A 15,018-nucleotide genomic window follows, 5' to 3' on the forward strand; every position below is an offset into this window, starting at 1 on the left:
AAGCACCCAATACGTATTTGTTGAATGAATGAACGAATTCTAGTTTGTAGTGAGACCAAAGTAGCAAATCTGGATGCACATTAGAAAAATATTATTGTTGTTGTTAAGTGCCTTCGATTTGGTTCCGACTCATAGCGACCCTGTATAGAGTTTCCAAGGAGCAGCTGGTGAGTTTGAACCATCAACCTTGTGGTTCAAACCCACCTTGCGGTCCAGTGCTTTATCCCACAGTGCCACACCAAGATTCCTTCTCTACATTACGTTCTTTCATTTTTGATATAACACTGATTATTCCAATATTCTGGTTCTCTCCGATTAGTCTGTCCACTTCTCATTTCTGTTGCAATTTTATTTCTTCTCTGTTCTCAGACTTCTTCCCTGGGAGTTTCTTTTGCTCCCCACTCCCCAATATTTCACTAGTGTCTCTTCTATAGTTTTTCAGAGTTCTTAAGTATAATTCCACTATTTTTTCATGCCTTGAAATTGTTAAATATTTAAATTTTAAAAAGCTAAAACTCTTATATTTTTTTAGTTGAGTAATTGCCAGAAATGTGTTCAGTATTTAGAAGCACATTAATGTTTATTAACTTCAAAATAAGTGAACAGTAAGGATTATAGAGAACGTAGTGCCATATGATGAGTACTGGACTTTAAGTCACAAGGGCCACAGTTCGAGCCCGAAGCTACTCCTCAGGAGAAAGAAGAGGCTTTCTGCTTCCAAGAAGATTTAAAGCCCCTGTTAGGAAACCCTTTACAGGGTCACTGTGAGCTGGAACTGACTTGACAGCATCTAACAACAACAGCAACAAAGGTGTACCTCAGCTATTGATCTCTCCATGTTCGGAAGAAACAAGAGTGATAAGAATTGAAGAGGCTCCAACCAATTAGTCCAATGGACTAAATGGAACATATGAACATCTGTCTCCATGACTCTGAGACCAGAAGAACTAGACAGTGCCCAGCTACCACTACCAACTGCCCTGAAAAGAGTCACATTAAAGGGTCCCAGATAGAGTGGGAAAAAATGTGGACCAAAACTCAAAATTATTTAATAATAATAATAATAAACTGGATTTACTGGCCAGAAAGAGTCTGCAGGAACCTGAAACTATGGCCCTTGACCACCTTTCAGTTCTGGAAAGGAATTCACCCTCATAGCCCAATTTTCAGCCAAGCAGTAGATAGGTTTATAGAGCGGTGGGGACAACAACACTAACAAGGTATGCTCACCCTGGAATGGTCAATCGTTCCAAACAAAAAAGGCAACGTTTTCCTAATGACAAAGTTGTGAAAGGATAGGAAGGTGGGTGGAATACATATAGGAACCACAGGGAGGAAGCAGGATAACTGTTGTTGCATGGAAGGGACCGTAATCATCGAGATGAAGCAAATTGTATGATTGGTTGAATGGAAAGCTGATGATCTTGTCTGCAAACCTTCCGTCAATTCAAACTAAAATGTAAAAACAACAACAAAGCTGTACCTGAACCAAACCATGGTATTTTCAATCACCTCATATGCATGTGAAAGTTGGACAATGAACAAGGAAGAACAAAGAAGAATAGATGCATTTGAATTGTGGTGTTGGTGAAGAATATTGGCTATACCAAGGATTTGGGGAAGAACAAACAAATCTGCCTTAGAAGAAGTACAGCCGGAATGTTATCAGGAAGAACCAGTCATGAAGAATGTTATCATGCTTGGTAAAGTAGAAAGTCAGTGAAAAATAGAGCCCTAACAAGATGGAGTGACATGGTGAATGTAACAGCGGCCTCAAACATAACAACAATTGTAAGGATGACGCAGGACTGGGCAGTGTTTTGTTTTGGTGTACATAGGACTACTATGAGTCAGAACAGACTCAATGGCACCTAACAACAACAACAAACATATTTTCAAAAAGATAAATAAGCAGTATAACCAGTTGTTACCTATTCCTACCATTGCCACTGTAGAAATGAACAAGATGATTTTAATGGAATCTCTGATGTATATACATTCCTTAGTAACAGAGATCTCCACAATAAGTTCAACCATGGGGAAATGCATGTAAACATTTTGATTATATAGAATACATAAACTATATTAAAAGTGTAACTTTTTTTTTTGACAGTTTGTTTGAGTATTCCAACAAAGGCTATACTATTATAATGAAAATATTAAACTGTGGGAAGAGATTTTGTTATAATGCTGTTCATTGCAGTGTTGTTTAGAGTAGTGAAAAAGAAAATAATAATTTAATAATAAGCAAGTAGGAGACTGACTCCAAAAGATGCATAACATAACATTAGAACACTATAGAGCAATTTAAAATGATACTGCAGAAAGACTACGTAATGAACAGAAAAGGTAACTGAAACACAAATGTAAATTTACCTAGTTAATTTACATGTTTCTATAACAGGGTTGCTATGAGTTGGAACCAACTCGACTGCACTTAAAAACAACACCATAATGCAGTATTTGTACTCATTCTATATTTGTTAATACATTATATGTATGTATAATTCATATTTCTGAGTGGTAGGAAAACAAATGACCTTCTAATTCACTTATGAATTTAAAAATGAAATGTTCTTGTCTGTCTTCAATGATCTTGGATTCCTTGTGTAATAAAATAATAAAATTTAAAAGTGAAAATGAGCAGAAATATATCTTGGTAGTTGTTTATTTAGTTTCACCCAGCACATTATGCTTTGTTCTTATCATGTGTTTTCTCATGTGATGTATATAGAAGTCCTATGAGGCAAGAAGCAGCAGAATCTCTGAGAGGGTTTGTGCCTTCACCTGATGCTAGCACAAATCTCCACAAAGAGGTATTCAGATGGTTCTGTGCACTGCTGAGGACATGTGATCTCATGCACTATCCTTATGCAATCCTGAGAAGGTGGGAAGCAGGGGTGAAGTTGAGACTAAGCTGACTTTTGCAGAAGGGGAAACCAAGTCACAGAGAATCTGATTTTTCCTCATACGACCCCCAAGGTCCTCACACTACCTATAGATTTGTCTTAGAGGCAAGATATTAGTCTAGATGACTGTCACTTTACCATAACCGAAAGGTGATGTTTTGATTCTCTTCTGAATTTCACCATCTCAGTGTAGGTGTGTGAGGGGAGGAACCTAGTTTTGTTTGGCTATGGTAGTGCTTAATCCAGCCTAAGTGTAGCACACCAGACCACATTCTGTGGTTCAGGACTTGACACAACTTGCTCAGGTTCTCCACACCCTTTTAAGGTAAGATTGACTTTTGCTTGTCTTTACAGTCTATGAACTATTCACTTTCTGTCCATTGTCATTTTCTTTAACCTTTACTGCTAACATCTATAACCCCCTGGATCCCTCTTGGTGAGGGTCCCTTTCTCTCAGCTCATGCCTTCTACAATTCCAGCACCAAGCCCACCCTATACCCCACCATATTTCTGTGTTCTGTCTCCTCTTGGCTGTGCCCCACCTGCATTCTAGAGCTTGCCCTGACTCTTCCTTCTCTGAGTTCTTATCTATACCTTGTGATTTCTTTGTGTACTCCTTGTTCTCTAATTGTGTCATCGGAATGTTCATCTATTCTTACCTAAAAGGCTGTTGGCTCTTGCAGGCAGACACTGTCAAGAATAAAGGGAATGACAACAGCTCCAATATTGACTGTGCACTTATTATATACCAGGCCCAGAGCTAAGTGATTTACATAATTATCTTGTTTCGTGATCACAATAAATCCATAGTATTCCATTTGACAGATGAAAAACTGAGGCTCCGAGAAGTGCACTTGTACAGGTCTACCCAGCTAGAAAGTGATCGAGCAGGAATTTTAACCATTTCTGTCTGATTGCAAAGACCATGCTTTTTAACACTGCACATGTCTAATAAAGGACTCCTTGTTATTTTTTGTTGCTTGATTCCAATTCCCTTGAATGCTCTTCATGGTGGAATCCATGGGGTCCTCAATCTTGGTGAGTAGGAAAATCTCCTGCCAATAAAAGAGCAGGTATTACCCACTCTGTCCAACATGTTCAGCTTGGCTTCCTCAGATGGGTGGCTGGAATGATTACACTGAAAGCTCTGTGTGTTCCTCTCCACCCCTTTTCTTACACCTACACACCCTTCATTGCTCCACAACTTCTGTTACCTGTTGCCCTGGGAACACCTGAGAAGCCAGAGGATTTTCATTATAGAATCAGGGGTTCCTGGGACTGAAGGTCTGCTATCACTTGATGGAGTTGGTAGGAATATGAAGCCACAGATCAGGAAAAGATGCTGAGGAGAGAATCTGGGCCAAAGACAGAACTCCCATGGCTCACATATACCCCATCTGGAGCCGTTTGCAGCCTCCTTTCCCTTCCCTCAACCAGAATCCTTGTTCTGGGACTCCTAAACCTTTGAGCGAAGCCCCACCCCTATCCCAGTCTCCTAAAGTTTAGGGGCTGCATTCAAGCCAGAGATTTCCAAACAGAGGTGTGTTGGATGGACTTCTTCTAAGGACAACTTGCTCTGAAAAGTGGGGAAAGGTGGCAGCCACTGCTGCTGTCACTGAAGTAATCCGTGTAGTTTCCTGGGAGACCCCTCTGCCCTTTCCCCTCCCTCCAGCCCAGTGAGCAGGGACCAAGCTTGCTTATTATCACCTGACGCTGTGCAGCCACCGATCCCATTGGTGGAGCCAGATTGGGTCTGTCTCTCCCGTTCTTTCTCGCCTTGTGTGCCTCTCTTTCCTCCACGCTGCTTTGATTTCTCTCTTGTGTCTCTCCTTGTGCTTAGCTGGGGAACATCGTCTCACTGGGGGCAGCAGCTGCATGCTGCAGAGCCAGATAGGAGCTGCCTGCAGGGCATGGAAGAAGCCTCCGGGGCAGCCTGGAGAGAAGCGAGCCAGCACTGCTGCTTGTAACTGGGGCGACCGACAGCTGTTCCCGTGTCTAGGGAGCTCATCCACAGAGGTTTTTTACCCATCCTTCTCTTCCCTTCCAGGTCTTCCTCTGCAGAGCCCAGTGGAGGCAGGTGAGTGCCCTTCTTTCTCACAGCATCCCATAAATATATTCATGTCTATCGGGAGAGGGACTCCAGTGGTCAGGGTCTGGGAGCTGGGGCACCGGGGTGCTGCCGGTGCCTAGAGTGCCCTTCTGGGATGCCAGGCCCGATGACCTTGTCCCCTTCCCCCCAGGTCCTTGGCAGAGGGGTTACCAGCTAAATCCAGACTCTGGGGCACCAGTTAGTCACCCCGTGACTATTCTGCTGCAGTCAGCACTGCCCACAGGGACAGCAGGTTAGGGGAAAGCTTTCCCTCTGGCCCCCCAGGTGCCTTTTCTGAATGGCCACTGGTAAAGGGTATCAGTGTGTACAACAAATGGATGCGTTTTTGAGGAGTCTGAGGTTTGCATGCGTAGATAAGTCTGCGTGCAGTTTGCTTATGTGTGTGTTTTGACCAGTGTGTGGCATGTCTATGAACATATGTATGTTCCTTGTACATGTGAAGAACATGGGTGTGTGGAAGGAGTTATCTGAGTAACCTGTAGGTATATGTGTTGGGGGGGGGGCACTGTGAGACAATATATATTTATGGGATGGCCATATCACTTGTCATGTGTGTGGGAGTCCATGTACCAGAAGGCTTCTATGTGGAGAGGCGCAAACTCCAGAGCAGAAGGGTCTGGGTAGGTGGAGAGTGTGGGCAGGAGCCATTATCTGTGGGCAGATCTGTGTAGGTGCGCAAACCTTTTGGCATGTGATGGACTCGGGTTGACAGACTGTGGCTTAGAGGCAAATATGTTTTCGAAATCTGTATCTTTGAGTCTGGGGAAGACTTGAGAGAGAATACAAGAACAAGGGTAGGGGCTGTCATGTGTCTGAATGGACAGGCTTGTTGGTTAGGTGCCTTCTTGTGGAGGTGGCATGTAAGCATGTTGCTGCCTGCAGTTTCCTTTTAGCCAAATATGGCTAGTGCAAAAGTATGCATTCAAGTGTATGTGTGTGCTTGTGGACAGGAACACATGTGGGTCTGTATGGGGATGGCAGCCTGTGGGAGGAAAGTGGTAGGGGACTGTGAGAATGGGGAAGGTGGAGAAAGCTACCTGAGTGCGTAGATCAGTGTGTGGGAGTGAAGATATATGAGGATGGATGCAGCCTGTGTGGTAGCACTTGTGGATGGTCAAACTTGTTTGCATGTGTGTATGTGTGGAGGACATGTGTACAAAGCTGCCTGTCAGTGAGTGTGTAAATGCTTGTCTCTGGGTGGATTTCCAGGAGAGTATGGGTATTTGTAGGGCATTGCCTCAACCTGTCCCTCACACCCTGCCATTCCCCAATCATCTGGGTGTAGAAAGCCTGGGATTCACGCCCATCCTTGGTCCACCGAAACCCTGCCTTAACTGTTCTCCTGGTTTCACTCCCTGTCAGTCTCTCTTCTGAAATACCAGACCTGATGACCATGACCCTTTCCCCCTAGCTAGGGTGGAGAGCACTCTCAGCTCTCCTCGAACTGGGAGAGGAAGGGATGTGCAGCCACCCAGGTCCTGGAGACCTCAACTATCAAATGCAGCTGGCTGTCTTTGGGAGGGCTCTGAGGAAAGTAAGTACTTAGCTAGGTATAGGTGCCCACTCATAGGGAAGGTATACCCTGCATCTTATGTGGGTGAGTGGGAGCTGCTCAGGCACTATCTGGGGTGGGAGTGTGTCTGTGTTCATGTATGGGGCTGCGTGTGTATATGTACTTCTCACTGGAAGTCCAGGGATTACCACTCCCTACTGCTCCTCACTCGTCCCCGAGGATTACAAACTGGTTTATTCCTGTGAAGTTGTTCCCAGACACTCGATCCGGTTTTATTCTGTTTTATTTTGGGCTCAACCTGGGTAGTAGGTAAATACTTATTTACCTTCGAATTTGTTGTATACAACGTCATTGGCATTTGGCTGAACTTTGCAACAGGCACAAGCTTTAGGGTAGAAAGCTAATATGAAACAAGAACTCAGGTGATCCCCTGCAGCAGGTAAGAGCCATCACCCACATTCCTCAATGTCTGCCTGCCACCCAGGCAACCTACAGATTAATTTAGAGGTGCCAGGCTCTGGAGAAGACTTAACTGACAGAGAAGTGTGGGCTGGCACTTCTGGAAGCTATAAATAAATAGCTTTCACAAGCACAAGGCACCCTCACCCCTAGTTCCTGACCAAGGAGAGGAGAGAAAGAGGCAAGAGAAGAGAGGAGGTGACACTCTAGAAAACGGAGGTGTGGCAAGAGCTGGACTTGAGGAAGGAACTGGTGAAATCATGTAACCCACTGGTACTAAGCAAATGCCTTGAAAGAAAATCCAACCTACTCTCTTGTCCCAGAGCAGCCCTTCCACACCTCAGAGCTCAAGTGAGCCAGGCCAAAGTCAAGGCCAGCATCTTCTAGCCAAAGCACAAGTGATAGTGATGGCCCTTTTATACCTGAAAAGCAACCAGAGATAGTATGAGAACTGAAGGAGTGAGAGAGGCAAGTGAGAGAACATGTAATTGCTTGAAAGAGAAGGAGGAAGAAGAAAAAACAAATAGTGGAAATATCACACACACTGCACATATCACAAGCTTACAAACACACACTCACACACAGGGACACAGTTTTAGCTTAGTAATAAAGAACTTGGACATCAGTGTGAGTCAGACCAAGTTTAAATCATTTACTAGCTGAATTACCTTAAGCACATTCAGATTTCTCTACTTCAGCTACCTCATCAGGAAAATGGGTACAAAACTTACCTACTGTAAGGTGCCATGAAATTCTTAGCACAACTGATATTAACGCTAAAACTAACTATTTAAAAGTCAAGCAAGGGGGGATCATCTGAAAGAGAATGAGTGATTGTCATAAAATTTACCAGTGGAATAAAAGCTTGAAGCAAACTGTGACCTATGATCCCACCCTCTCTCTGCCCCCAAGCATATCCACGTGGCCTTGTGCTCTGGTAGCTATTGGAAATTTCTTTCTGGGGGTTTAGAAGAGAAGCCTGTTCCCAAGAGCACTGGCATCCTTGGCCTCTTGGCTGCCTCGATTCTTGTACCTCAGCTCCTCAGCAAGTGTTTCCTGTCTTTCCTAATGGCCTTATCCATTCTCTCCACTCTACCCCCTTTTCACCCCATCCCTTTCTCTTTTCACGCCTGCTGGCTGAGGGCCCCCCTCCCTTCTCAGCTCCATCTGCTACAAATCTGTCCTGCCCAGTGCTTGCAGCATTCCCACTGTCTCTGCCACCTGTCAGGTGCCGTCTGCTCTGCAGACCCCTCTGAGGAGAGCCAAGAGCCCCTGATGGGGACACCCCTTTTCCATTTCTGCTCCCTCCTCTCCAATCTCCCTTATGCCATCTTTTTTTTTTTTTTTTTTATCAAACTGTAGGTGCTGTGGAGGGGTTCTCAAAATTCCACCTCACAAGGGATGTTGGGAGCAGAATATACCAGCAAACTCCATGGTGGAAGGGAGGTGCTGATCCCTTCTCTCCCTCTCAGTCCCCACAGGAACCAAACCAGAGGGGAGCATGGAGCTGTTGTCAACCCCCCACAGCATTGAGATCAACAACATCACCTGTGACTCCTTCCGCATCTCCTGGGCCATGGAGAACAGTGACCTAGAGAGGGTCACCCACTACTTCATAGACCTCAACAAGAAGGAGAATAAGAACTCTAACAAGTTCAAGCACCGGGTGAGTAGAGAGGGTGCCCAGAGGGGTCTCTTCCTGACACTTGTTCTGAAGAAGGTAGGATAATGAAATGCCTGGAGGTAATATTTTGGAGCCAGCTTTGTTGTTGTTGTTGTTGGAGCCAGCTAGACCTGGTTAAAATCCAGACACTTCTTACTGCGTAGCCTTGAGCAAGCCATTTAACCTCTCTGAGCTTGAGTACTTCACTGGCACAAAGGACAAAAATGCCAACTTTCACAGGATTGTTGAGAGGATTCAATGAGTTAATGTGTGTGGTGTTTGGCACAGTGCTTAGCACACAGTGAACACGATGATCACATTATTACTGCGATTTCAGACATAGGCAGAGAATTGTGCTGGGGTGGGACTGAGGACTGCATCATACACTGGGATGGCGTCTTAAGTTCTGGGCTCAGGGAGCGGCCTTGTTGTTAACTGGGAGGGTAGCATGGGCAGTGGGGGTGGGGTGCCCTTTTGTTTTTTGTACTCAATGATCCCCTCCTCAGGCCCGCTGTGAGTCTCTGCCCCTCGTCCTCTAGCATATTGTGTTCTTGGTTTAGAGAGGAAATGTCAGAGGTTTTAACTATAGATGAGTCTTTTCCCTAGGTTAAAGCCTTTGTGGGGGCGAGTAGGAGGAAGCCTCCCATCTTCTCAAGCTAGGAGAGAGGCAGGGGAAAGAGTGAGGTGGGAAGAAGCTGGTTCCCACGACGACAACAGCAGCACTGTGGTTTACTCACCCGCTCTCTGGAACTAGCTCTCTAGATCTGGGTGTCTTTTGGCAGGCCAGTTGCCACGGTGACATGAATGTTCAACACCACCCCCTTAAGCCTCCCCCCCCCCAAGAATAAGGCATATTTTTCCTTCCTCCCTGGCTTCTCAGCATTTGCTGTTGCCGTGGAGACAGTACTGCAGTATGCAGAGCTAAGTCTCCTTCAAAAACGTAGGTCTTGATGCCCTCAACTTTGTGGCTCCCTCCCTATTGGCCTTTAAACCTCAGTTACCAAGAGAATGGGGCATCAGGGGGCATTTAAGTAGGGGAAGAGACTAGGGAGTATCTGCATCCTATTAGAAATATCCCAATGGACACTATTTACTTCTATAAGACAAAATGGTGGCCAATGCGTCATTGAGTCTCTGGGATGCTGGCCCTCTCAGGAAGAATGGGAGCCATTTGGGGAGTAAGAAGTCTAGGGAATGCCAACATTGGGTGTGACACCACCACCCTCACCCCCACCACCACCACCAGTTTGACTCTTGGCTCTGTCTGTACTCCATTTCTCAGGATGTTCCCACCAAGCTCGTGGCCAAGGCTGTGCCGTTGCCCATGACAGTGAGAGGCCACTGGTTCCTGAGCCCCCGCACAGAGTACAGTGTGGCCGTGCAGACAGCTGTGAAGCAGAGTGACGGGGAGTACCTCGTGTCTGGCTGGAGTGAGACGGTTGAGTTCTGCACTGGGGGTAAGGATCAGCTCTCATAACATTACCCAGCTGCTAGGGTCAAGAGGGGGCTCCACTATAATCCAACAGATATTTGTGAACCCCTGCTGTCTACCAGGCACTGTGCTTGGGTCATAGGTGAACTAGATGTGGATAAGACCCTCCTGTCCTCAAAAGATCTACAGTTTAGTGCAGGAGGCAGGTGTGAACACTACTCATTCTGTTGGCAATAACACTTTCATAAAGAGCTGGAGTTACTTTGCTGGCTTAGGATAGTCCTATATTGCTTGTCTTGAACTCTGACATTGTTGGGGGAAAATGGCCCTATTCAGTGGCCCTGCAAACTCTTTTAGCAGAACTTAATTTGCAAATTCCAGCATGTACAAACATTGGGCTAATATATTACTGATGACCTAAGATCTGTCCCATAATATTCCATTCTTTTGGTGACCATGGTGAGAATTGCTCCAGATCACCCTCTGTCACACGGCAGGGTCAGGGAACATTCTCAGCCCCAGGCCTCTGAGACTGTTGGCTCTATCCTCAGCCATGGCCCAGGCTCCAAGTCTTCTTGAGTGGCTATTATCTTCTGGATGCTTTTTCTTAGTTACTCTGCAAAACCCCATTCCCTGGAGGCACTCTCCGTCCTTGCAGGGAAAACCCTAGAACTCCACCTGTATAAGCCCAAACCAAACCCACTGCTATCAAGTTGACTCTGAATCAGAGTGAGCCTGTAGGACAGGGTAGAAATGTTCTTGTACCGATAGAAGGTTTCCAAGACTCTCAGTCTTTATGGGAGTACATAGCCTCATCTTTCTCCTCTGTTGTTGCTGATGTGTTTCAACCACCGACCACTCAGTTAACCGCCTGATATTTTATTTACCACACCACTGGGGTGCCTTAGAACTCCACATACAGTGGGAGTTTAATTCAAATTGGGGGAACTAGCAAGGGCTGCATCAGCAAAGAGGAAAGGGCACCTTTCTCTAATTTGTATAAAGGTGCTGTATAGGCTAGCCGCAGTCCTACCTTGAGCCCAGGAGCCCAGCCTCTGGCCCTGGTTCAAGGGTTTTGATTTAACTGTCCTGTTTCCAGGCCTCTCTGCTTCTTCTGGGATGGCTCTAGCAGAGAATCATTGCCCCAGACTCCAGTCTGCCTAAACCTTCATTTCTGTAAGACTCAGGCTTGGTTCTCTACAGCTTCTTCATGCACCTTCACTTGTAATCACAACCAGCTTTCATGTAGGCGGTGTGGGCTGCCTTTTACCTGCTGGATCTGAGGGGCCTGGTGTGGTGGTGTAGGATGAGCACTGGACTGCTAACTGCAAGGTTTGTGATTCAAAGCTACCAGTTGCTCCTTGGAAACCCTATACAGGGTCGCTATGAGTTGGAACTGACTCGATGTCACTTTACGACAACACAACAGCCCTCTCAAGTCCTTCCTTTGCCTGGTGATTCTCTTTTTACACTAAGATGGCCTGGGACTAGAGTCCATGAGGTTCCTGGGCAGCCCCTGCCCTTTTCTGACCTGAGGAGCTCTGAGCTCTGGCAATGAAGGCATAGAAGTGACAAGGACAGATAGCATCCAGTTCTCAGTGTTCCCTGGCAAGGCCAGCTGGCCTGTTGCCATCAGAACCTAAGGGGCTGGGGCTGTTTGGTCTCTTCTGCTGCTGTGGAACACAGGGATGAATTGCCATTCACAGTGTGGGGTCGGGAGATAGGTTGTGATCTTCCAGCTAACTGGCAGCTGCCCTCAACCTGGACTCTTGCAGACTATGCCAAGGAGCACCTGGCTCAACTGCAGGAGAAGGCGGAGCAGACTGCAGGCCGTATGCTTCGTTTCTCTGTCTTCTACCGCAACCATCACAAAGACTACTTCCAGCACGCCAGGTATGGCCTGGCACAGCCACCCTACTCCTCACCCCCCACCCCACCCCACCCCCACAGCAGGGCCTACCTGACCTCTCCCTCCTTCCTGCTCCTGCCCCAGTTCACTCTGAGGAGTGCCCATGCCCTCATGTCACCAGACAGGCTCTGGAGTGATGGCCACTTTGGGATTGGGTTCCAGGAAAGGTGGCGGGCTAGCAGGGTTACCAAGATCTTGGGTTTGACTTTGTCTGGGGCAGTTCCTTTCACTGGTTTCTACCACCAGAGACCTCAGTCAGGTCAGCTGTCACTCACATTCCGAGTCCAGAGGGAAGTGTGTGAGGGGAGCCCACAATGAGAGGATCCTGAGCATGAAGGATCCTAGGGGACATAGGTTGTTGTTGTTAAGTGCTGTCGAGTTGGTTCTGACTCATAGCGACCCTGTATAGGGTTTCTATGCTGAATAGCCTGGAGGTTCCAGGGAGGACTTTCAGCAAAAATCTTTTGAGTGGTGGTCAGGGGTTGGAGAGAAGATCAGAGGATGGGGGGGTTTTGTGGACCCCACCCATATAATCCAACTAGAGCAGCTTCCATTTTATTTGTCTCTTGCCTGTCTATGTATTTTCCTTTGGGGGGCAAAAAGAAAGGGTTCTATAATCCAAAAATGTTCAAAAGCTGATGCTAAATTGAAACCCCTAGCATACAGATAAGGAGACTGAGGCCCAGAGGAAAAGCAGATTGGCTTGTCAAGCCAGCAAATCTTTAGGGCATCCCAGACCAGGCCAGAGTAAGGCTATCTCTGGATTTTCCACCCCTATCCATGCCTGACGAAACCACCAAAAATGTTCATGTCTTTCATCATCACATTCAAAACAAGCAGAGGTTTTGAACTTACTCCAGGGCAGTGAGTGTATGAATTGGGGAAAGTGGGTACCGTGCAGGAAGGAGACTTAGTGTTTGTACTGAAGAAGAGAGGTAGCAAGGTCAAGAATGAAGGCACTCATGAACACAGAGGAAGAGAAAGAACAGACAGCTCACTAGGTGGTGATGGTGGTTGTGTGCTGTGGAGTTGGTTCCGACTCATAGTGACTCTGCAGAGTTTCTGAGGCTGTACATCTTTATGGCAGAAGAAAACCTCATCTTTCTCTTGAGGAATGGCTGACAGTTTCAAACTGCTGACCTTGAGGTTAGCTGCTTGAACTTGTAACCACTGCGATAGGACATAAAGTCTCAGATACACTCTCGAGACCTTCAGAGTCTAGTCAGAGAGGCAGCAAGCTTTAAGGTATTCTTGTTCTTATGTGCTGTGGAGTCAGTTCCAACAGGGTTTCCAAGGCTATAAATCTTTACGGGAGCAGAAAGCCTCATCTTTCTCCCGTGGAACAGCTGGTAGTTTTCGAATTGCTGACCTTGAGGCTCACAGCCCGATTCGTAACCACTACGCTACCAGAGCTCCTTAAATACGTTTAATAGTTGAGTAACAGTCACCGTATCCCACAGGTGAAGGCAGTTAAGTATTCATTGAATTTAAGTGTCAGATGTTCCAGGGAGGTTTTAGAGAGAAGGGGACACCTGTGCTGGGCCCTGAAGGATGATTAGGAGTTTGTCAGGTCAGGTGGAGAAAGGTGGGAAGGGCAATCCAGGCAGAGGGAAGATCACTATAGAGGCATAGAGACAGCAAAGAGCAGGACATAGAGTTGAAGCGTAGACATGTGTGAGAGAGAGTGAGAGGAGGAAGTGGCAAGAGGCCAGATAGACCAAATCAGAGGATCTTGATTTTCATGCACATCAAATGATTTAAAGCTGAGGAATGACAGGTTCAGCTCTTTCCTCTGTGAAGGAGTGGGCTGGATGAGCTGATCTCTGAGGGCCCTCCCTGTGCTAGCATCCTGGAATTCTATATTTGTGACTGGTGGAGGCGATGGGCATGCTGGGAGAGCCAGGAGCAGGGCTCCCTCCCTTCTCCACTGCACACTGCAGCGCCCCACCCCCACCCCCACCCCCAACCTCACTCAGTTTCGCTGACCAGGAGCATTTTCTCTTCCCTGTGGCATTTCTCCCCACTGGCAGGACCCACTGTGGGAACATGCTGCAGCCCTACCTGAAGGACAACAGTGGCAGCCACGGTTCGCCCACCAGTGGCATGCTCCACGGTGTCTTCTTCAGCTGCAACACGGAATTCAACACAGGCCAGCCTCCCCAGGACTCCCCCTATGGCCGCTGGCGCTTCCAGATCCCCGCCCAACGCCTTTTCAACCCCAGCACCAACCTCTACTTTGCAGACTTCTACTGTATGTACACGGCCTACCACTATGCCATCCTGGTGCTGGCACCCAAGGGCTCCCTGGGGGACCGCTTCTGCCGTGACCGCCTGCCCCTCCTGGACATTGCCTGCAACAAGTTTCTGACCTGCAGCGTGGAGGACGGGGAGCTGGTCTTCCGCCATGCCCAGGACCTCATCTTGGAGATCATCTACACTGAGCCCGTCGACCTGTCATTGGGCACCCTGGGAGAGATCAGCGGGCACCAGCTCATGAGCTTGTCTACTGCCGATGCCAAGAAAGACCCCAGCTGCAAGACCTGCAACATTAGTGTGGGCCGCTAGGGGATCCTGGGGAGCTGGGGGGCTAAAGAGAGAAGACAGGAAGGGTGGAGGTGGGCTGGCTTAGGTTGGGGCATTGGCCTTCTCTCCCCCTGCCCCCTGCTTCCTGCACTCCACCAGTCTAATCCCTTCCCCCACCCTTGGCATTGGAGGCAGTAGAGGGTGGCCCTCTCGTTAAAGGAGGCCCATCCCGTGACTGACTGACTTGGGAAGGTTTCTTAGCCTCAGTAGATCAGCGGATGGGTTCGATTTCTGGAGACGTCCCCTTTCTTCTTGTTTCCCTGTCCTGCTCTACCTTGCCTCATCCCTGTCCTCCATCTCAGAGACCTGCCCACTTCTGAGATCTCCCTAGGATGTCTCTCTGGGTGGAAGCCCAGGTGTAGCTTGCGGGCCTCCAGAGGAGATGCAGAGAGATGTGGGGCGTGCTCTTCCTTTGCTCCACTCACCCGACTCAGGGCCAA

The 15,018-nt window shown here is 47.4% G+C and overlaps 1 protein-coding gene across 1 annotated transcript; it reads left to right on the forward strand.

The window, feature by feature from the left end:
• The first annotated feature begins 8,465 nt into the window (after positions 1-8,465).
• PHYHIP (phytanoyl-CoA 2-hydroxylase interacting protein) lies at positions 8,466-14,560 on the forward strand. Its single transcript, XM_006864399.1, has 4 exons — positions 8,466-8,657; positions 9,937-10,111; positions 11,862-11,979; positions 14,026-14,560. Exons 1-4 carry the CDS (start codon positions 8,493-8,495, stop codon positions 14,558-14,560), a joined length of 993 nt encoding a protein of 330 aa, XP_006864461.1. The 5' UTR covers positions 8,466-8,492.
• The last annotated feature ends 458 nt before the right edge of the window (positions 14,561-15,018 follow it).

This window comes from Chrysochloris asiatica, unplaced genomic scaffold, assembly GCF_000296735.1.
Source record: "Chrysochloris asiatica unplaced genomic scaffold, ChrAsi1.0 scaffold00064, whole genome shotgun sequence".
Taxonomy (NCBI): domain Eukaryota; kingdom Metazoa; phylum Chordata; class Mammalia; order Afrosoricida; family Chrysochloridae; genus Chrysochloris; species Chrysochloris asiatica.

Coding starts and splice junctions, on each gene's coding strand:
- PHYHIP (XM_006864399.1), top strand. CDS start 8,493: ATGGAGCTGTTGTCAACCCCCCACAGCATTGAGATCAACAACATCACC. Junction 8,658..9,936: donor CTAACAAGTTCAAGCACCGG/GTGAGTAGAGAG, acceptor TCCATTTCTCAG/GATGTTCCCACCAAGCTCGT. Junction 11,980..14,025: donor GACTACTTCCAGCACGCCAG/GTATGGCCTGGC, acceptor CCCCACTGGCAG/GACCCACTGTGGGAACATGC.